At 35.7% G+C, this 22,755-nt stretch overlaps 1 protein-coding gene across 5 annotated transcripts in view; it reads left to right on the top strand.

Moving 5' to 3' along the window:
* Positions 1–22,755, top strand: part of SLC38A9 (solute carrier family 38 member 9) — an 83,736-nt gene that overhangs the window by 27,774 nt on the left and 33,207 nt on the right. For 3 of the 5 annotated variants that reach the window (XR_006963405.1, XM_047086614.1, XM_047086622.1), the window contains exons 3-10: positions 7,439–7,571; positions 11,596–11,717; positions 11,855–11,918; positions 12,149–12,242; positions 14,005–14,175; positions 16,713–16,772; positions 19,921–20,115; positions 22,113–22,220. Coding sequence is in view for 4 of the 5 variants with exons in the window: in XM_047086614.1 (XP_046942570.1) it covers positions 7,439–7,571; positions 11,596–11,717; positions 11,855–11,918; positions 12,149–12,242; positions 14,005–14,175; positions 16,713–16,772; positions 19,921–20,115; positions 22,113–22,220 (947 nt within the window). In the remaining variant the exon portion in view is untranslated. Of the gene's footprint in view, positions 1–5,554; positions 5,637–7,438; positions 7,572–11,595; positions 11,718–11,854; positions 11,919–12,148; positions 12,243–14,004; positions 14,176–16,712; positions 16,773–19,920; positions 20,116–22,112; positions 22,221–22,755 lie in introns of those variants that run through there. The other 2 variants (XM_047086642.1, XM_047086630.1) reach the window with 2 other exon arrangements.

The following is a 22,755-nucleotide window of genomic DNA, read 5'->3' as shown; positions in this document are numbered from 1 at the left end:
AGCTGTTGCTACTTCCTGGAGTTTCTTTTGAGGAGAATTCCTCCGTTTCGTCATTTTGGATAGTCCCTGGAGTGGCGTGGAACTTCAGGGCTCTTCCTCTGTGCTGTCTGGAGTAACTTGTGTTGGTGGGCGGGGCGCAGTCAGTCCTGATGTCTGCCCCCAGCCCACTGCTGGGGCCACAGTCAGACTGGTGTGTACCTTAACTTCCCCTCTCCCAGGGGAAGTACTCACTGTGGAGTGGTGTGGCCTCTGTTCGGGCTACTTGCACACTACTAGTCTTGTGGTACGGCTTCGATGGGATCTCGCGTATTAGCCGGGGTGGATCTGCAAGGTGCACAGGGGCTGGAGGGGCAGGGTCAGCTCACTTTGCCTTTGGTGGTCCGCTTAGGGAGGGGCCCTGTGGCACCGGGAGGGAGGCAGACCCATTGGAGGGATGGATCCACAGAAGCACAGCGTTGGGTGTTTGCAAGGTGCAAGCAAGTTCTGTGACGGGAACTGGCTCCCTTTGGGATTTTGGCTGGGGGATGGGTGAGGGAGATGGCCCTTCCCAGTGCCTTTGTTCCCCACCAAGCTGAGCTCCGTCCTCTCGGGCTCAACAACTCTCCCTTCTGCTCTCCGAGCAGAGCTGTTGACTTATAACATTTCAGATGTTAAGTTCCACTGGTTGTCAGAACACATTCCGTCCAGCCCCTCCGCTTTTACAAGCCAGACTTGGGGGCTCTGCCGTGCGTGGTGGGCTGGCTGCCCCTCCACTCTCCTGGCTCCCTCCCGCCAGTCTGTGTAGCGCGCATCGCCTCTCCGCCCTTCCTACCCCCTTCCGTGGGCCTCTCAGTCTACACTTGGCTCCAGAGAGTCCGTTCTGCTAGTCTTCTGGTGGTTATCAGGGTAAATTAGGCAGATGTGGGTGGAATCTAAGCGATCAGCAGGACGCGGTGAGCCCAGCATCGTCCTTCGCCGCCATCTTCCTGCCCTCTTCCACAGTTGACTTTTTATAGCAAAAAGTAGATAACTTGTATTTAAGTTTGACACTCTTTAAGGTATTTTGCCAAAAGATAACCAATAAATGTCTTTTTGTGTGTGTGTGTTTAATTATTTATTTTTGAGAGGTAGACAGAGAATCCTAAGTAGGCTCTGTGCTAGCAGCACAGGGCCTGATGCAGGGCTCAAATTCAGGAACCGTGAGATCATGACCTGAGTCCAAATCAAGACTCAGATGCTTAACCAACCGAACCACCTAGGCACTCCTATAACCAGTAAATTTCTCTATGATACAGAAGATGTTATGGTCCCTTTTGATCTCATTACTAAATTTTGAAAAAATGTGTTAAAGACCTGTTTTTAAAGTCTTTAATCACATATGTGTGCAGAAGACTGTATAGCTCTTAAGTACAATTTTAAAGATAATTATAAAGCCAATACCTGTACAACCAACACGAAGGTCTAGCTATAACAGCACCTCATATGTTCCTCATATGTCTTTCACCAAACACTCTTCCTTCCTCTATAGGTAAACACTCTTCTCCCATTTGTGTGACCATTTCCCTACTTTTCATTATTTATTGTCTCTGTATCCCTAAAATACTGAAATCAGTTTTACATTTTTGTAGACTTCATGTAAATGAGATCATACTGTATGTATTATTTTGGAATTTTTGTTTATAATTTTCACCCAAGTTGTGTGTAACAATAGTTCTTTCCAGTGCTTTCTGGCATTTCATTCTATGAGTATCTGCAGTTTATGTATACATTCTACTGTTGTTGGACATTTGAGTTGTCTCCAGTGTGGAGATCTTACAAATAACATTCCTATAAACATTAGTCTATGTGTATTTAGCATACATGTGCAAGAACTTCTCTAGGATAAATTCCTGGGAGTGCACTTGCCTGGTAGTGGTGTATGTGTATATTCAACTTAACTGGATAATGCCAAACTCTTTTCTACAGGAATTCTATCAGTTTACATTTCCACTATATTGTATAACAGTTTCCATTACATTATCTCCTACTAGTGCTTGCTATTGTCAGATTTTAAAATTATAGCAATTTATAATTTTAAAATTATAACAATGGAATCTCATGTTTTCTTACAAGAGAATGAAGCCATTCATGGGATTACAGGTGATTGTGTTTGTTATGCTTTTTTTTATACTTTGTAGACTATTTACACTTACCTCTTTAGCTACCACTCCATTTCTTTTGTTCCTTTTTACAGAAGACTCTTTGCAAGGATTATTTATACTCATCGTATCCAGTTTTTCTCTTGATCCCAATTCAGACAGGCTTTTGCCCTTACTACTCCACTGAGACTACTCATATCAAAGTCACTGGTGGTCATTGCATTGATCAGTTCCCATCTCATTTGGCTTTGCAGTAGCACTTGACACAATCATTCTGTCCTGAAAAATTTTTAATTGGTTTGAGGATAACTCCAATTAACCAGATTAACACCCTAAGTTGATTTTTGTACAGGTTGCTTCTCATTTTGTACAGTATTTGATACTTTGATTACTCCCTCCATCATTTCTCCCCCCAAGTTTTATTTTAAATACTTTAAATGTACAGAAAAGTTGAAAGCATTATCCCCATAATTTTTCATTCACTTTTTTTCTGATTATAAAGGTAATACAAGTTTCAATGGTTGTAGTATGGTTATATAAGATGTCATTGTAGAACCTGAGTGGAGTGTTAATGGGAATACTTTCTGTACTATATTTCTAACTTCTATATGACTCTAATTTATTTCAAAATAATGGGGCATTTGGCTGGCTCAGTTGGTAAGTGTGCGACTCTTGATGTTGGAATCATGAGTTTGAGCCCCACGTTGGGGATAGAGTTTACCTGAAAAAATTATTTCAAAATAAACTTTTTTGTAAAGTGTTACACCTTACTTTACTCATTGTATTCTAATGAGCTTTTAATTTTTTTTTAATGTTTGTTTATTTTTTGAGACAGAGAGACAGAGTGTGAGTGGAGGAGGGGCAGAGAGAGAGAGGAAGACACAGAATCCGAAGCAGGCTCTAGGGTCTGAGCTGTCAGCACAGAGCCCAACCTGGGGCTCAAACCCACAAGCTGTGAGATCATGAGAGCCACCCAGGTGCCCTCTAATGAGCTTTTACAATACGCCATGTACTATTCTATGCCCTGAGAATATAAGAGTGACCAAATTGACAAAAGTCCCTCCTCTTGTGGATCTTAATTTACTGGAGGCAATAAAATATATTTACCAATAATAAATAAATATATATTGTGTTGGAGAGTATAAATGCTAAGGAGATCTTGTAAAGCAGAGAAGATCTATGAAATGCCAAGGGTAAAGAACTGGGTTGAAATTTTAGCTATGCTGTCAAGGGTAGCTAAATACCTTATTCCACAAGTGAGGAAAGACCTGAAAGAAGAAGCCATGAAGGTATTTAGGGAAAGGCCTTCAGAGGCTTTGTTTTTACCTGAAATTACTAACAAAGATCCTGGAGCAGGTGTTTGTTTATAGTGTTTCAGGAACTGTGAAAAGGCTGGTGTGATTAGTATGGTAAGCATTGAAGTCTAAGAGACGCAATGGGTGGGAGAGTTTGGCTAAGTCAGTTGAGTGTCTGACTCTTAATTTTGGCTCAGTTCATGATCCCAGAGTAATGGGATCAAGCCCTGCTTGATTCTGCTTAAGATTCTCTCTCTCTCTCTCTCTGTCTCTCTCTGTCTCTCTCACTCTCTGACTCTCTGCTCCACTTATGCTTCCTCTCTCTCTCAAAAAAAAAAAAAAAAAAATTCAGACTGGAGATAGTTTGAGTGCCATCAGCATATGCATGATATTTAAATTTATGTGACTAGATGAGACCACCAAGACCATGACTCTAGATAGAGAAGAAAAAATGCCACTGGATTAAACTCTGGGTTACTCTGATATTTGAGGGTTGGAATTAGAGAAGGAATCAGCAGAAGAGTCTGAGACTGGGGGTTCTTCCCTTTTGGATCATATCCTTCATTGGCATGTGAGGTCTTCTGTGTCCTGGCCCATGTTTGCCTTATATATTACCACTTTTCCCACTACTTACAGTTTTCAAAAACACATCATGCTCTCTCTCCTTGTTCTTTCTACGTGTTCTTACATATTTTTTGGAAACACTATTTCTTTCCTACTTTTTCCCATATCTGTCTACCTCTGTATCTTGTAGGATTCACCTCAGGTGTTACTTCTTTAGCGGTCTGCCAGACATGGGTTAGCTTCTCCTTCTGTTTGATCACACAGTACACTGCACGTACCCAACACCACACAAATCTGTCCACTCTTTCTTGCTCCCACTGTTTTTCATAAGCACTCACTCTCTTTTTCTATTTTTCCCCCTGGACTGGGATTGCTTACCTACCTGTCTCCTCCAGCAGATTATGATCCTTCAGTTTCTATGTCTTAATTATTATTAAATGTTTAGAACTATGCTTAACTATGCTTGGTTGGCACTTAAATAATATTTAATAAATTTTGAGAACCAGTACAAAATAATTAACCATAGTAGAGAAGATCCTTAGGCTCAGCCTTTGGTAATATTGAGTGAAACTGGAATGTAGAGCAGGATTTTTGTGAAAAAGGGTGTTATATAAGCACCAGGGAAAGCGAGAAACACATCAGCAAGTTGGAGGTTACCAATATTTTTGTTGTAGCAGCAAGAAATTTCTAGGTACAGTGGCTTGATTAACTTCTTTTCTGTCTTCATTGAAAATCTGCCTGTCAGACATAGCATTTTACCAAGGAGGAAGAAACAAGTACTGTGGGTTCATTATTTTGAATGTTTATTTGCTTGAGATTTTTAAATACTTGATTCCCTTTTCATTTTTTAACAAACTACCCCAATTTGGCAGGTGTTGGAGGGCTTCAGCTTTCATGGAGATGTGAATAAAGGAACAAACAGCTTTAAATCATAGGTCTTCACATTGAGTATGAACCTTAAAAGTCAAGGAATTGTTATTAACTTTCAGAGGAGTATAACTGGTCAGTAGAAGGGTGGAGACAGATTTAAAAGCCAAAAGTTTTTAAGGAATGTAAGGAGTGGAACCTAGAAAAGGTGTTAGTTAGAAATAACATTTCTCTGTTTATAAGTTTGTTAAATGAATATATGGGATTTTGAGTCACATTTCTAAATATTTTAAAAATTTTGCTGAATGTTTAAGGTACTTTTTTTCTGTAGCATAACCATAAATACTTATAAGGTAAAACAAATATTACTTCTACATGAAATATCATAATTTATTTTCGCTGTGATACAATTGAGCTACACTTCAAATGGGAAGTAATACTGATAGGGAGCAATCATGTGAAAGCGTGTTCAAAAGAAAAAACCCAAATTTCAAAAGTATTTAATTCTTAATACTGTTTTCTGTATAATACTAATTTTAAAAATGTTTGCAGATCCAACTAAAGTTCAATTTAGAAATGTAATTTATATTTTTTGCTCTCAGATGAAGCTTTAACATATGTTTCTAATAATTTAGTTAAGATATGCTGAGTTGGATATTTTTAAAGAGAATCTGTTTTGAAAAGATTCCAAAATATTTGTTTGAACAGGCACTCAGCATCTCGATGAAAACTGTCGGAAAAGAAAAACTTTCAGAGTCATTCTGCTCTCAGAGTACCCAAGCCAACTAAACTGGTACAGTTAACACTTATGTTAGATGCCAGAAGCCAAAAAATGTAGCACTTCCTGGACTGCTTTTCAGCAAGGCCTTTAAGCCAATTTAGTGGTTGATATTAATACCGTTGAATTTTCAGAGTAAGAAGCTACAAGTAGAATATTTATACTTTTCTATCACTACCATTCTTGTTAGTCTCTTTTAGTAATCCTTGATTAGTTGCATTCTCTCCTTTATGTTGACTTTAAGCTATAGTTCTTTCTTGAACTTTGCGGGATATCATTCTTACAAAACAAGAAATGAATGCTCTGTAGATTGTGACCCCAGGTATGATTAAACTGTTTCCTGGACATAAATATTTTACATTGCTTTTTAGTACTACTGATGCAGTAGATATGCAAATTATATAAAATACCATAGTGCTTTGGGAGGATTGGTAGTTACCTCAGACTACCAAGTAGGGATAGTTTATTCAGCCTCTGACTGTTTCATTTTCTTTATATCCCTTTCATATTTATTGACATCCCTTAGTTCACTTAGTAATGATATGCTTAGTGTAGATATAATGTCACGTTGATCTCCATATCCATATTATTTGCTCTAGTAAGTGCTCTTCTTTAAGATATTTGGTGTATTGAATTGGAGAGTACCTGTCCTACTTAGGTGCTGTGGTGGAGAGTAAATAGCAAAAGGAAGATTCAGAGATTCTGTATACTAACTAGAGAGACAAGATTAAATTTAACATCTATACTACGATTTCTCTTATAGCTAGTAGTTGGAAAAAATAGCAGAAACTAAAATTTCAGTCACTTGGTTTTTCAGGTGATTCCACAGGACCAGATTAACTGTCTCCACAAATGACTAGCATAAATTTTAAGCTTCTTTCAGAACTATAAATATAGAAGAGTTATATGGAACCAGAGAAATCTAGTTTTTTTTCCTTCATTACTTGGATCTGTATGTAATCTGAAATAGCATAGTACATGCAGTTTGGGGCACAGTATCATTTGTGACTTTGAGGGATCTGAGAGTCAGTGGAGGAAAGCAGTCCTTTTCATGCTACTCTGCCTGGTCTTTCTGTTTTGGAGTCCATTACTGGAAGCTTAGAAAGCAAATGGAAGGAGTTTTGTTAGGAACTGGCAGGGTTAATGACTGAAAATGATGATTGAAAACCAGAATCTACAGTTAATTGGGACACAGTTATGGGAAGGGAGTATACACATAAATAATAACATAATAGGATTTGTTACTGAAATCCAAGAAAAGTAGAATGAGGCAAAATATCTCTGGTGTCTTGATGTTCCATTTGACAGTGCTTTGGATAAGTTTCACAAGGGAGATGGTTGAGATCACTTATCTGTATTTTATTTGTCATAGGAAGTAACATTGGCCCGTAAAGAAGAAATAGAGACTGTTGAGTAGAAGAACATTTATGTCAGTAATTTCTCTGATTTAGTGCCAAAAGCCTTTTGAGAGAATATTCAAAGTTGTGTGGATCTAAATTTCATTGTTGAAAACTGTCAGCTGCTATATTTATTTTTAATAATTGATTGAAGCTCTTTCTGTTATGTCTCCTCTATTGCTAAATTCCTAAAGAGTAGAAAAGAGTGTTTATGATAGTATTAGGAGACAAAAGCTTTATTCTGTGGATTGGATAATGCTTCTTTTGTAAAATTTTCTTTTCCCACCAAAAGTGAGAAGTGAATGTCTTGTGGTGGTGCATCTCATTTCTAATGGGGGACAAGAAGTTATTTTCTTCAATGGCTGACTTCCAGAATTTCTGGCTGAATGTTCTTTGTCAAGTGTATATTCCCTTCTCTAGGCCTTTCTATATAGAGCCCACAAACATCGTCAATGTGAATGATGTCATTCAGAGGGTTAGCGACCATGCCTCTGCCATGAACAAGAGGATTCATTACTACAGCCGGCTCACCGCTCCTGCAGACAAGGCACTGGTAAGGGGAAAAACATGGCTAATTGTCTAAGGTTACATTGAACTGAACAGTGAACAGCATAAGCCAGGGGGACTCCCAGTGATTGAACTTTTTGCTGGCCATATTCCAAGGATGGCCTCATGGAAAGTCAAGATAGTAATTAACACATGTCTTACATCTCAGGCTAGTTCATTCTTATCTAGCGTAACTTAGAGATTTGGAACAACCTCTCTGTGTTGATAATAGCCTAAGAGATTTTTTGGATTAAATTCTGCTAGTCCCCAGTCCTAAGAGCTTTTTGGAGGACAAACTACTTCTAAAATACTTGAGGTTATTGATTAAAAACATAAATAATAACAAGTCTGGTTAGTCTGTTCAGTTTTTAAGTTTGAAGCTACGAGGGAAAGATGTTTTTAGAAATTTTCTGCAGGAATGGGAAACTGAAATACATGCAAATGTATAATATTTTTACTATTTAGCACTGTCCTTTTGTAGATAAAATACATAGGTCAAAGAGCAAATTTTAAACATTTTAGGCTTTGTGGGCCACATACAGTTACATATTCTTCACTTTTATTTTATGACCATTATAAATATAAAAACCATTCCTAGCAAAGGGGCTGTAAAAAATTGGTTTGAAGGCCAGATTTGACCCATGGACTATAGTTATTGACTCTTGATCTTCTAAAATCTATATTATTTTAAGATCAGAAACATATTGGAAGTAATTTGTTTGCTTATAAGAATTATCATATGAGATATTCGGATATTACGATCTCCTTTTGTATAGCCAAAATAAGGACGTCCCAAATATTCTGAGTGGTGTCATTTTTTTCCCCAATTTTTTCACTTTTTCCTCCCCCAGGCATTTATGTCAGTAGTTACAGTAAAGTCTTAGTACTATAACAGAATTATCTCAGCCCTCTGTGGAGTAGAAGTAATCTAGTATCTCTGGGTCTAATTCAGACCTCCTAGGGGCTCTGCTTGTGGAAGCAAAGTTCAGAGATACTGACTGGGCCAGTCTAGGCCTGAATGAACATTGCTTGCCTGGAAATTAAGTCAGCATTGTACACCAAATTGAATACCTTTTGTTAACTGACAGTGAAATAACTCTAAATCAAAGTATATAAACAGTGGTCAACAGAGATCAAAAGGTAACAGTGTGATATGACCATTTTTAATGAATATATGTATACATCCATGCTCATTTTCTGAGAATTCCAAAATTATTTTTCTTAAAAGATTTTTAAGGGCAAAACAATGTGAAGCCGTAAGTGTCAGGATTTTATAGAATTAAACATTTTATTTCTGAAAATTTCCTCATTTACCTTAATATTTTTATTCTAAAATCAGGAAGAGAAGAAAATTACTTGGCTGCCAACATCTCCTAGATCCTTGTTAATAAAAGCAGGGCCTGCACAAGCCAGCAGTATTGGCATCACTGAGAACTTAGTAAAAATACAGAATCCTATTCTTTACTCCAGACTTACTGAATCATAATCTGTGCTTAACAATATCCCTGTGTCAATCACAGGAAAATTCAAGTTCGAAAAGCACTGCCCTAGATTACTATCAGAGTGTGGGATCCAATTCTCCATTTTTTCTGTAATTCCTAAGAATTGGGAGCTTCTTTTTTTTTTTTTTTTTTTAATGTTTATTTATTTTTAAGGGAGAGAGAGAGACATATAGCGTGAGTAGGGGAGGGGCAGAGAGGGGAGATGCAGAATCCCATGCAGGCTGCAAGCTACAGGCTCCAGGCTCCAGGCTCCAGGCTCTGAGCTGTTAGCATGACTTGACCTGAAGTCAGATGCTTAACTGACTGAGTCACCCAGGGACCCCAGGAATTTGCAACTTCTTAATTTCTCTAGCTTGTAATCCTGCCCCCTATAACTTTTGATTTTCACTTTTTCTGACCTTTGCTATCATGGTTTATCTCCTGACTGATGCAGGCATGGCCCTTCCCCTTTTTCTTTTTTATTCCCAGGAGGAATGAGGATAAAAGAGAAGGCAACAAACCCATTTCCATATATGCCTTTTCATTCTTAAGTAGGCTTAATACTCAGTGTAGAGCCAAATGCAGGGCTTGAACTCATGACCCTTAGATTAAGAGTTGGATGCTTAACAGACTGAGCCACCCAGGTGCCCCTCCATATATGCCTTTTTATCTCTCAGAAGTAGTTGTTTCCAAAGCCACACCAGGCATAACATTTGAGACATTCTTTTCCTACAAGATACCACCAATCATATGCATAAATAGAGAATGATTCGACACTTTCTTTTTGCACCAGTCCATATCTTGTCTTACTACTGAGGCCCAGTGTTCCATCACCTCCTTGACATCTTCCCCAACTATTCTAGTCCCCGTTAATTTTTTGTCATTCCTTCCATATAGTATCCCACACTTAATTTTTTTTATCTCTGATAGCCTTATCTGATTGCTTCATGTATCTTCCAGCTGGAATTTAAGCTTCTTAAAGTTGTGGACTGTATTTTTTTTCTTGAACACCAAACCTAGCACAAAGTTGTAAATTTACTTACTAGGTGCTGAATATAAAAGATTGTTGATTTATGCCAGACAGCTCCTATGTCTTTAACTACTGTACTACTATATATAGGACTGCGTATTCTCAAGAGCTATTCTCAGGGAGATGGGCATAGTTATACCAGAGTACTGTAATATCTTCCCTTCATAGGGAGGTAGAATTCAGAAAATATGTATGAGGGGGCAAGGTGGGAGCTATGTGTATAGGAAATATATTATCTGTTCAGTCGTCTGTATGCTTGCAAACTCTCTTAGCTCCTTCCCTCTTGCTTACATACTCCATCTTTAAGAATTCTTGCTTTGCCTTTCCTTAGGCTGTGTTAGCTCACCTTTTTTTTCTTCTGCTTTTTAAATGCTTTAGTAAGCATTTAAAAGAATGGTCTGTATTTATTTTTCCATTGTTTATCTTCTATTGACTCTCAATTCTTTTTTTTTTTTTTAATTCAAGGTAGTTAACATACAGTATAGTCTTGACTTCAGAAGTAGAACCCAGTGATTGATCTCTTACATATGACAACCAATGCTCATCCCAACAAGTGCCCTTCTTAATGTCCATCACCCATTCACCCCATCCTCCCATCCACCTCCTCTCCAGCAACCCTCAGTTTGTTCTCTGTACTTAAGAGTCTTTTATGGTTTGCCTCCCTCTCTATTTTTATCTTATTTTTCCTTCCCTTCCCCATGATTATCTATTGTGTTTCTCAAATTTCACATAGGAGTAAAATCATACGACATCTGTCTATGATTGACTTATTTCGCTTAGCATACTCTCTAGTCCCATCCACATTGTTGCAAATGGCAAGATTTCATTCTTTTTTATCACAGAGTAGTATTCCTGTGTGTGTGTGTGTGTGTGTGTGTGTGTGTGTGTGTGTATACACCGCCTCTTCTTTAATCCATTCATCAGTCACTGGACATTTGGGCCCTTTTTGTAATTTGGCTATTGTTGATAGCACTGCTATAAACGTTGGGGTGCACATGCCCCTCAAATCAGCAGTTTTGTATCCTTTGGATAAATACCTAATGGTGCAATTGCTGGGTCATAGGGTAGTTCTGTTTTTAATTTTTTGGCTTTCAATTCTTTATAATTTGAGTTCCCTACCTACCTCTTTGGTAAAACCACTCTCACAGAGGAGTTCAGTGGCCACTTGACTCTTGAAATTCCCCTAACCTAAGGTCCAAATCTCCTCTATCTAGAATTCTTTAATCTCAGTCTTTGCTGACTCTTCTTTCTCATGAAAATAAAGAGAAAAATATTTTGGCAGTTGTGTATTTTTAAGAATTCATTCTCATTTCACATGAACGGTTTATTATATTCTTGAAACTCTTTTCCTTTAGATCTACTATATTTGGAAAGTATTTTTTATGTTAATAAATCAGAAATACGTGTTTGTTCATGATACTTAGAAATGTGTCTAGAGTCAGGTAATCTGATGTATAGAAAATATCCTGTTTTGCACATTTACTGGTTCTAACATTTCTCTGTGTTTCTTCTCTTACTAGATTGCTCCAGATCATGTAGTTCCAGCTCCAGAAGAGTGCTATGTATATAGTCCATTGGGTTCTGCTTATAAACTCCAAAGTTACACTGAAGGATATGGTAAAAACACCAGTTTAGTAACCATGTGAGTAAACTTAATTTTTGGAGCATTACTTAAACTATAAATAAATGAAAATTACTGGTTATTTTAATTTTTGTCTTAATTAAGGTATTTGAATAGTTAAACTCCATATTTTTACTACTGTTACTCTGTGTTTTCAGTTTTATGATTTGGAATACCATGATGGGAACATCTATACTAAGTATTCCTTGGGGCATGAAACAGGTAATATAATTTTTCAGCATGCTTTTTGCCTGAATTTTTTTCTCTTCATATTGTAAGCTTTATAATAAAGGTTTTAATAAATCTACGTAAAATTTATTAAAGAAAATAGGTAATTATACTTAATTTTACATTGTCAGGTTTTTATCATAATTGTTTAAAGTAACATAATATGGTTGCATATGAATTTATTCTAACATGATATATGTTGTTCTTTTTGTGTTTTTAAACAGGCTGGCTTTACTACTGGAATGTGTGTCATCATGCTGATGGGCATTTTAACACTTTATTGCTGCTATAGAGTAGTGAAATCACGAGCTATGATATGTAAGAGTTTGCCATGATAAAAATAGAGTAGCTATTTGGGTATTAATAAGTATTTACTGTTACAGTAGATCATTAATGTGTACATTCCATGTGTGTGTTAACTATTTTGTGCCTAAAGATTTACTTGTCTTATTCATAGCATTCAGCTGAACTGATATGTCAGTGAATTAGTGACTGCCTTTAAATTCAGAGAGGTTTGTAATTCTTTGCAGAATGCATTTACTTTGGTGCTAATTTCCTCATAAGAATAATTTTAAAGGTCATCTTTTAAAAATAAAGTCTTTTTCAGAACTAAGTTGAGAATTCTATGATTCTTAACAGTTAATGGTAACTTTTGATCTATCCCTACCAAGAGATCTAAATGTTGGAATTCCCTAAAACTAGAAAATGTAACTAGAAAAATATGAAAATATGAACGTGTCCTTTGTAGTGAATTTGCAAAGTTTATTTATACATTGCCTCTATTCATCTATAAATTCTGGATCAGAGAAATACCATTTTACATTGTTTTAAAATAGTTTAGGACTGAAATAGACATATATTGTTTCAGTGAATCTTAGCAATTCTAAGTCAAGAGACCAGATTTTGCCTTCAATTTTTTTTGGTGGGGAGGGGGTCTCTTAAGCACTGGTATATTTTCTCTTAATTTTATTATTTATTTATCCCATTCCCATTTATCCACAAGTCTCTTGGTGTTCTTATAGATCTGCTAAGTGCTATATATGATGTAAGCATTAGCCTTTTAGCTGTTATTTCATGTCAATTTCTTTTCCATTCAACAATTTAATGGCTTTAGTGTTATATGAGTTTGTTTATATCTGCCTGTCTTTTCCATTGTAATTTCTTTCTTCATTTGATAGAAAAGGGTAACCTTTCAGTGCCTGTTTTTACATTGTCTTCTAACTTTTCTGTTATTTAATTTTTTAATTCTTAGCTCAATTGTCTGAAATTATCATGTGGTATAAAGTATGACTCAAGAAAATTTTATTCCATACTGTTATTTAAGTATGCCAAATATTGCTGGATAATATCTTCTGACTCTCACTGATGATTTTGTCTAGCCTTGATTTATCATTTGTTTTTATTAATTATATAATATGATACTATAATCTATTTCTTATATTATCTATACTGTTTCATTGATCTATATTTCTTTTTTATGTGTTCTGTAGTTTTTTAAGTTTTTTATATGTTTTATTTATTTTTGAGAGAGTGAGAGGCAGAGCATGAGCAGGGGAGGGGCAGAAAGAGAGGAAGACACAGAATCCAAAGCAGGTACCAGGCTCTGAGCTGTCACCACAGAGCCTGATGTGGGGCTTAAACTCATGAACTGCATGATCATGACTTGAGCTGAGGTCAGACGCTCAACCAACTGAACCACTCAGGCGCCCCTTAATTTTTTTTTAATGTTTATTTATTTTTGAGAGGGAGAGTGAGAGAGAGAGCATGCACGAGTGGGGGAAGGGCAGAGAAGAGTCAGAGGATCCAAAGCGGGCTCTGTACTGGCAGACAGAGCTCAGTGTGGTGCTCAAACACACAAAGCGTGAGATCATGACCTGAGCTGAAGTTGGATGCTTAACTGACTAAGCCATCCAGGTGCCCCTGTTTTATAATGTTTTTATATGATTTAATATCTAATATTTGGTGGTGGAATATTCTTAATATTTTGTTAAATATTTTGAGTTAATCGAGGGAACACAAATTATGATTATGGGATATATGATTAACATCTAATTTTATTCTTTCTTTTATGTTTATCTAGCATCAGTGGATACCACTACCTGGGAATATCCAGATGTCTGCAGATATTATTTTGGCTCCTTTGGACAGTGGTCAAGTCTCCTTTTCTCTTTGGTGTCTCTTATTGGAGCAATGATAGTTTATTGGGTGCTTATGTCTAATTTTCTTTTTAATACTGGAAAGTTTATTTTTAGTAAGTATCTATATCTTTAACATTAGTTACTTTTAGATACAGTAACTATTGAAATGTTTTAGTTTCAGCCTTAAATTCTGGACTTGGGATAAATAAAGCAAAAAGTCATTTTGTAATTCTGAAAAATATAGTTGATTCAGTTTGTTTTAATATCACAGATATACTTTTTATCCATTATGAACTGTATATATATTTGTGCTTTCTATGTAAAAAGGATAAGGGACCTTTTTTGCCCCCTAGGTACAAATTTTTTCCCCCTTGGGAGCAATATTTTTTCCACTGAAAAAACATGATCTATGCTTATATCCACTCTGCACCCCAATTAATTACTATCATATATACAATTCTCTTTTTTACATAGAATTTAAATTCATAGAAACACGTAAATCTTAGCCGTATAATTTTGACAAATGAATACATCCATGTAACCCACACCCCCTTCATTGAAACCATTCCATCTTCCTAGAAAGTAGTGATAATATTTTTTTATTATAAAAATTCAAGTTATTTGTTGCTATTATAAAAGAACATAATTAATTTTTAGATGTTTGTCTTGAATCTAGCAGATGTGTTGAACTCTTACTGATGCTAATTTTGTAGATTCACTTTGGATTTTCTGTTAAGATAGTTACCTCCTCCATGAGTAATGAAAACTTCCTAGCCAGTTATTACTTTCTAAGTGATTCATATGTGTATACATACATTTGTATTTATGTATGCCATACCCTTACATTTATATATGTATATACATACAAACACATACAACATATATGTGTGTGTATATATATATATATATATATATATATATATATACACATATATATAGACATGCTTATCTTTTTTAAAGTGTAAAGTTGTATAGATGCAGTGCTGGTAGACATCCTTATATTGTTCCTGTGGAAATCTTTCTGATGTTTCACCATTAAATATTATGTTTGTTGTGGGATATTGGTTACACCCTTTAGCAACTTAAAGATGTTCCTGCCTATTATTTTCTTAAGCAGTTTTATTCATGTGTGTTGGATTTTATCACATGCTTAATAATCTTGAGATGATCATAAAACTCTTCTTTAAATTGTTAATATGGTGAATTAAATGAATACATTTTGTAGTATTTAAGTCATTCTTAATATTCTGTTACAAACTTAGTTTAACAGTCATGATGTGTATTTTTTAATTGCTTACTGGATTCAGTTTACTTTTGAAAGGAGTGTGGCTACTGTTTTATTTAGGACCTTTGTGTCTTTTCACAAGAGATATTACCCTGTGTGTGTGTGTGTGTGTGTGTGTGTGTGTGTGTTTGTGTGTGTATTTTTTTTTTTCTTTTCTCACACTGTCCTTGTTGAGACTCAGGGCTGCTGTAAAAATTACCATGAACTCTTTGGCTTAAAACAAGAGAAATTTATTCTCAGAGTCCTGGCAACCAGAAGTCCAAAATTGAAGTGTCACTAGGGCTCCACTCCCTTTGAAGCCTTTAGGGAAAGCTCCTTCCTTGCCTCTCCTAGCTTCTGGTGAAGAAGCCATAAAATTCATTTACGGCTTACCCTAACCAATACAACCTTATCATCACTTGATTATATCTGCAAAGACCCTGTTTCCAAATAAGATCACATTCTAAGGTTCCTATGGGCATGGATTTGGGGGGAGACTCTTCAACCTAGTATACTCAGTATCAGGGATTTACTAGCCTTATTTAAGTCTTTGGCATCACGACGTATATAAAGATTGATAACTTCCAATTTTATCACTAATAACCCTTGAAGATAGCATAAAAACCTAGAGCACTAAACTCCTCCTTTTATCTTGAGAAGCATACAGTGGAAGTGAAGATGAATAATTCACATACTTAACTTTATGACCTGAAAATCTAATCCAACATTTTTATCATCACTTTTTAATGCTTATTAAGATTATAAAAAATTAATATCAAACAGAATAAAGTAACAAGAAAACACATTCTTTACCCATTCTCTCATTAACTATAGAATAATATGAATGCTCAGATATCTGCATATGCTTTTAACTTTGCTACTTCCTTTGGTGTAATTTAGTGGTTCTTGTGAGTAATAATTACTGTATAACCGTCAGTCCATAAAAGCATGTAGTATACTTTCTAAAAACTTTAAGTGGTTCTCCTGATAAGCTTGGCTATTATAAGTGTTGGTTTTCCCCTTCTTTATATAAGGTGTAACTATACTTACATATAAATTAGTGTGAGTATAAAAAAACAGTTGTACAGTTTGATTCCAGGGCTTTAACTAAATTCTGCCTTGTGGCTAGATTTTTTTTTTTTAATCCTCAATCATGTGAAAATTTTCCATAGTGAGAACTCTGAAGTCAATGGCATCATTTCTATAAGTACAGAAAACTGACAGAGGCGAAGCTGTGTTAACAATGAAGCAGTCTTTGTTCCTTGTACTAGGTGTATTACCCCATGCTAGATCTTAAAAGATTTTTATAGATCAAAGATTTTAGAGGGTGATCAGTTTAACATCTTTTATTTGGTATTAAAATGTATTTTTTTCTCTAATTTTTAGATTTTATTCATCACATTAATGACACAGATGCGGTACTGAGTACCAATGATAGCAACCCGGGTAAGTAGCTTAGAATTTGAAGCTTAGCTTGTTTTTGTTTTGTTTTGTTTTTAATGTTTATTTATTTTTGATTGAGAGAGTGAGAGAGAAAAAGAGGGAAAGTACATGCATGAGTGAGGGAGGGGCAGAGAAAAAAGGGGACAGATGATCTGAAGTGGCTCTGAGCTGACAGCAGAGAGCCTGATGTGGTGCTCAGACTCATGAACCGCTGCCAGATCATGGCCTGAGCTTAACCAGCTGAGCCACCCATGTGCCCCTGTTTTGTTGTTTCAAGTTTATTTATTTATTTTGAGAGTGAGAGGGAGTGGGAGAAGGGGAGAGAGAATCCCAAACAGGCTCCATGCTCAGCATGGAGCCCAACATGAGGCTTGAGATCACAACTGTGAGATCATGACCTGAACCAATATCAAGAGTCAGATGCTTAACCGACTGAGCCACCCAGGTGCCCCTTAGCTTGTTTTGTTTTGTTTTGTTTTTAATTTTCTACTTCACTTCAAAACGGATTTAAGGTAGAATATGTTGCTTTACCTTAGGTAAATAATTAATTTAATATCATTATCATTATGTTAACTGAGCCACTATTAAATTTTCAGCAACTGGTGTCTTTAAAAAAAAACAAACTCCATAAAACGTTGTGTTAATGTAAGCTAAACAAGGTTGAGTTCATATTATGCAATTCACAATTGTAACTAACATCTATAAAATCCTTATTTGCCTATAAATAGTCAATACTTGTTTTTAAGAGCCTCTATCTTTGCTAATTGTTTCAGAAGTCTAAAAGCATAGTTCTCAGTTTGTAAAATTTTTTAGATGTTTATTGTATTAGTTACTAATATTTAAGATACACAAAACTGTATGCTACAGAATAATTAATTTCCTGATAATGAACAAAGGTTAGTAAATATATACAGAAAAATAAATTGAAGGCTTAGCAAAAATATCTTAATTTCTTAGAAAAGTTTCCTTCAATTAATTTATTTGCAATAAATCTTTGTAGCATGTGGATTTATCCATGATGGCAGTCACAGGGAAGGTGAATAACAAAGCTATGATAACCTTGTTAACAGTCTCACTGTTAAACTTGTACATCACCTAAGGCTTTTATGTATTTAGATTTCAGAGATACCAAATTGATATAATTTTTTTAAAGTTTTTATTTATTTTGAGAGAGAGAGAGAGGAAGAAAGAGAGAATCCTAAGCAGGCTCCGTGCTGTCAGCACAGGGCTCGAACTCACAAACTGTGAGATCATGACCTAAGCAAAATCCAGAGATGCTTAACTGACTGAGCCACCCAGGAGCCCCCAAGATGATAACATTTTGATGGCTGAATACATTGATCTCTGAGAGGACAGTTCATTCAATATATATTTTTTAAGCCTGTGTCAGGAACTGTTCTAGACTTTGGGGATGTAGGAAACAGGCAAAAGTCTCTCTCATGAAGCAACCATTTCAGTATTTACTATTCAGTATCTTACTTTGCTCTTTAATTAAACCTATTAACCTGTATTTTGTTAACACTAGCAAATGAGTGAGTGAAGTACCAGCTTTTTTCTGGACACACACACACACCTTTGAATAATTATCCTAAAATATTTTGGTATAATTTTAAAATCTCTTCATACACTGATGATTTCAAGAACACCATCAGCAAAGTTTACTTTGCATAGTGGTATGTTGATACTAGCACTTCCTGATTCATCTGCTTATTTTGAAGAATGTATTAAATAGTAAGAGTATGAAATAGTCCATCTCAGTTAATATAAAATTACAGCTGGCATTTTTGGATACTTACTGTGTAGCAGGCATTAGTCTAAATGTTGTACAGTACCTCTTTGCTTCACTCTCTAGATGCAGAAACCAAGGAAGGCACAGAGAAACTAATGACTTGCCCAAGGTTACATAAGTATTAAGTGACAGAGTCACGGTTCGTTATTTAGTCAATTTATCTCCATAGCCTGTGCTTTTTACCACTGTAATTACTAGCACAAGAAAAATTCAAGTTAATTTACTTCTGTCCAGACATAAAAGAAAAAAATACATGTTGAAATGCTGACTAAGTAGGGACAATGGGTGCCTCAGCAGTTGAGCATCCAACTTTGGCTCAGGTCATGATCTCACAGTTCATGAGTTTGAGCCCCACATTGGGCTCCCTGCTGTCAGCACAGAGTCTGTTTCAGATACTTTGTCCCCCTCTCTAGGCCTCTCCCCAGCTGTGCTGTTCCTCTCTCTCTCAAAAATAAAGTAAACATTAAAAAAAATAAAAATGCTGACTAAGCAAGAAAACTAAGTGTTTGGCTTTGTGGCATGCCAAGAAACAGATAGAGAATAAAATTAAAAACAGAACTTAAAATGAATGTATCTTTTTCTCTTTGACTAGTAATGAGTATGAATGTTGCTCAATAGGAGTATTTTTCACCAGCATTAAGAGTTCTTTTAAAAAGAGCTGATTATTAGGAAAAGTACTATTGTGAAAATAGAAACACAGAATGATGTGTATTGTCTCTCCTCAACAAAAGAAATTACCATTTGAAGATCAGTGTTAGGAAAAATGTTTCATTCAATTCCCACTTCTCTGGATATCATCTAGGCTCTTAGGCTGCTGTAAAATGTGATAAACTTATGGGAGAATTATCCCAGATTGCTGGAATTCAAGGATTCTTAAGCTATAACCAACAATTCAGTGTTGGAAATACTGTGTCAGCTGTTTCAATGATGTCCACTTTTTATTCCAACCCGATAGATTTTGTTAAAAGAAACCTGCTTTTTGGCCTTTGTGTGGGTTATTAACATAAAAGTAACAAATCACCCTCAATATTTCTTACATCAATGTATAAATGAGATCAAATACCATTCATCCCAAAATTTTCTCTCTGGCAATGGAACCAAAGGATAGTTGGTGGGATATTTTATAGCTTCCCATACAAATTAAGGATATACCTCAGAATTGTCTAAGATTCTACCGCCTTTAATTGTTTGCAGATAAAAGAGTCCTATCTTATATCTAAATATAACCCTCCATTTTTTCCAGAAAGGGGAAACTTAATATTCGTGAGACAAGTTGAGGTTGGTAGAACAAGTGTCAGTCTTTTGGGATACTCATTGTCTGTTCTTTGTGGTCTTCTCTTATCTGATGCTTTCCTGTTGCAGTGATTTGTCCAAGTGCTGGGAGTGGTGGCCACCCTGACAATGGCTCTATGATTTTCTATGCCAATGACACGGGACTGCAGCAGTTTGAAAAGTGGTGGAATAAGTCTAAGACAGTGCCCTTTTACCTCATAGGGCTCCTGCTGCCACTGCTCAATTTCAAATCTCCTTCATTTTTTTCAAAATTTAATATCCTAGGTAAGCCAAGGCATTGTGTTATAGAGCTTCTGTGTAGTGGAGTACATGTTGGATTCTGTGGATACTGTCTGGCTGGGGGGAGTTACCCACTAGGCCTGTTCATCTATGTTCAATTTGTTCATTTGTATGTTACCCTGCTTTTTGGTTTTCTTTGTGGAGTTTGGCACAGAGGAAAATGTAGATGACCATTTTAAGTCCAAGTTCTTTTTTTTAAAGATGAATTACTGGATTTCCTGTTCTATCCTTACTGAAACACTATTCCTCATTTCTTCTGTGGGTACAATTAGAGGAAACATTAAGATTTCAGGAGGAGAGATCCATACTGGATATTATAGGAATTCTCACTCCTAAGGATTGGAATCATTAGAACTTACTAAGGGAGGTTATGGAATATTTTTTTCCTACGGTTTCTATTTAAAAGTATAGCACAGAATTATCACCTTCCGACCTGGGATATCATTTTTTATCTAACTCAACCTGCCCAGCTTATTCTGCTTTTGCCATCCTCCTCAGTGATTTCTCTCTACTGGAGAGAAAAGCCCTCTTTAAAGGAAGAGACTTCTTACTGTGAGCCCTGTTTTACGGAAATTTCTGAAATCACTGAAGAAATTTCAGAAATTTTAGCATCGTTAAAGGAATGTTTTCACATTTTTTTTTTTTTTTTGCAGCACTTTTGCAACACTGAGCTTTTAGACGGTGAAAGGAACCCCTAATGAAAGCTTAGATCTGGTTAGCTAAAGACAAGGATAACAGTCATAAAAAATTGATAACCCCAAATAAACCATAGGATTTCACCTCCTCCCTATAGATCTGATCTCCTGGTAGGCCCTAGAGTATAAAATAATTAGATTACTCATCACATCAAGGAGCTAGCTTTTTGAGTTTCAGAAAACCAAAGTAGGAGGTAAGGGTATTTTTCTATACCTCTCTGTCTCACAATAGGATTCACTACAAGACTGCCATAGACACCGACAGAGAATGAAAAGTTGTGGTTATATAAGCTTTGGCCTCTTGTTTTTATTCTTTCTGAATCAGCTAATCTGCAAACCCAGAGTAGCTCATTTGTGGTTTCCTGATTTGCTTGCCGACTTTCCTATGGAACAGATCTTTAAAAGTTGGCATATAAATTTATAGAAATATTTGTTAAACAATCACAAAACTTGTAACCAGGTTGATTATTTTCCACCTCCTTAAGGATATTTTGCTTTTGCCCTTTTTCTTGATACTCTCCCTTTCTTTTAAAACTGTAGCTTCTTTACAGAAATTTTTATCTAATTCTTAAAGAAAGAAACCTACTTGAATTCCCTGACTCTACTCCATAATGACTGGATTTAACTCCTTAAAGGAATAATTCTTTAACTTCTAGATTACCAGAAGCTGTGAATGTCCACCTCACCCTGTGTATAAATACCTATGAGTAGAATCTGTAATCTTTTCATCTAATAGGTAGTACTGCCTAGTTGAAACCTTATCCAGATACGACATCAGAGTGTTCATGGATTATTTGGCTTATCACCTTTATCAAATAGGTTTATAATCCACAGTCACTACTTTTCTTTCTCTACTTTCTTACCATCTTTCAGTAAATACTGTGGCAGACTTTTCCTGCTTATTGACTATCTCTGATATTTCCAGTACAAAGAATAAGAGTCAGTTTGATGTTGTTTTTTTCTCCTATGTAACCATACAGTTTTGTAATGAATTCTTTGCATGTATCCTCCACTTAACTCATAAATAAATTAGACAGTCTTGCCTTCTTCAGTATATGAGCCACCTTCATCTAGTTCTTAGGCCCACTATATAATGTTTTGCTTTGTTTTCTGAAAACTCACATAGCTGGTTTCTGTTCTTTAGATCACACCTGGGTTTTAGTGGGCATAATCCATGAAGGTAATAATTTTCCAAACTTTGCTGAGAATATAGAAACAAAGCTTAATTTTAAAATAGTCTGTAAAATACACAAAAATGATCAATGGTTTCTGAATTTTTTCTCACAGGCACAGTATCTGTTCTCTATTTGATTTTCCTTGTCACCTTGAAGGCCATTCGCTTGGGAATTCATTTGGAATTTCATTGGTTTATGCAAACAGAATATTTTGTACCAGGTGAGCTGTTTTGGTCAAATAAAGAATCAGTAAATTACAAAAAAATGTGACCTTTAGTTATTAACTATTGTTAAAGTACTGCTATCATAAAACAAATAGTGGTATTTTTTGAATGAGCACTGTTTATTAATGCTTAATATTAAGCTAAAAACAGGGATACAATTGAAATATCTCTGCTTTTCTTTCAGTTAGGAGTAACCAGGGTCTGTTGTCCTTTCTGCTTTAGAGTTGAAGTTCACTGAAGTTATAATGCAATTGAAAAATCAAGAACTCATTTTCTAGACTTTTCTGTGAAAGTACACCCTTAGAATTTCAGAGATTTAGAACCTGGTCGGTGTTAATATATGTAGATAATACTCTTCATTAACATCATTGTTCTCCTCATGGTTTTTTTTAAATTGTTTTTCCTGCTAATTAAGATGATAATTTTAAGTGTACCCTCCCTGCTTTTTTCTCTCATGGTTATAAATTGGGAATTTCTTAAGTCACTCAAATTTAGAGGATTAGGAAGCAATGAATGGATAATGCTAAATGA

The sequence above is a fragment of the Lynx rufus genome, unplaced genomic scaffold (genome assembly GCF_022079265.1).
Source record: "Lynx rufus isolate CCGP_SWC_20201006 ecotype Redwood Valley unplaced genomic scaffold, mLynRuf1.p SCAF_1, whole genome shotgun sequence".
Lineage (NCBI taxonomy): Eukaryota > Metazoa > Chordata > Mammalia > Carnivora > Felidae > Lynx > Lynx rufus.
This window is presented reverse-complemented; position numbering and strand designations above follow the sequence as displayed.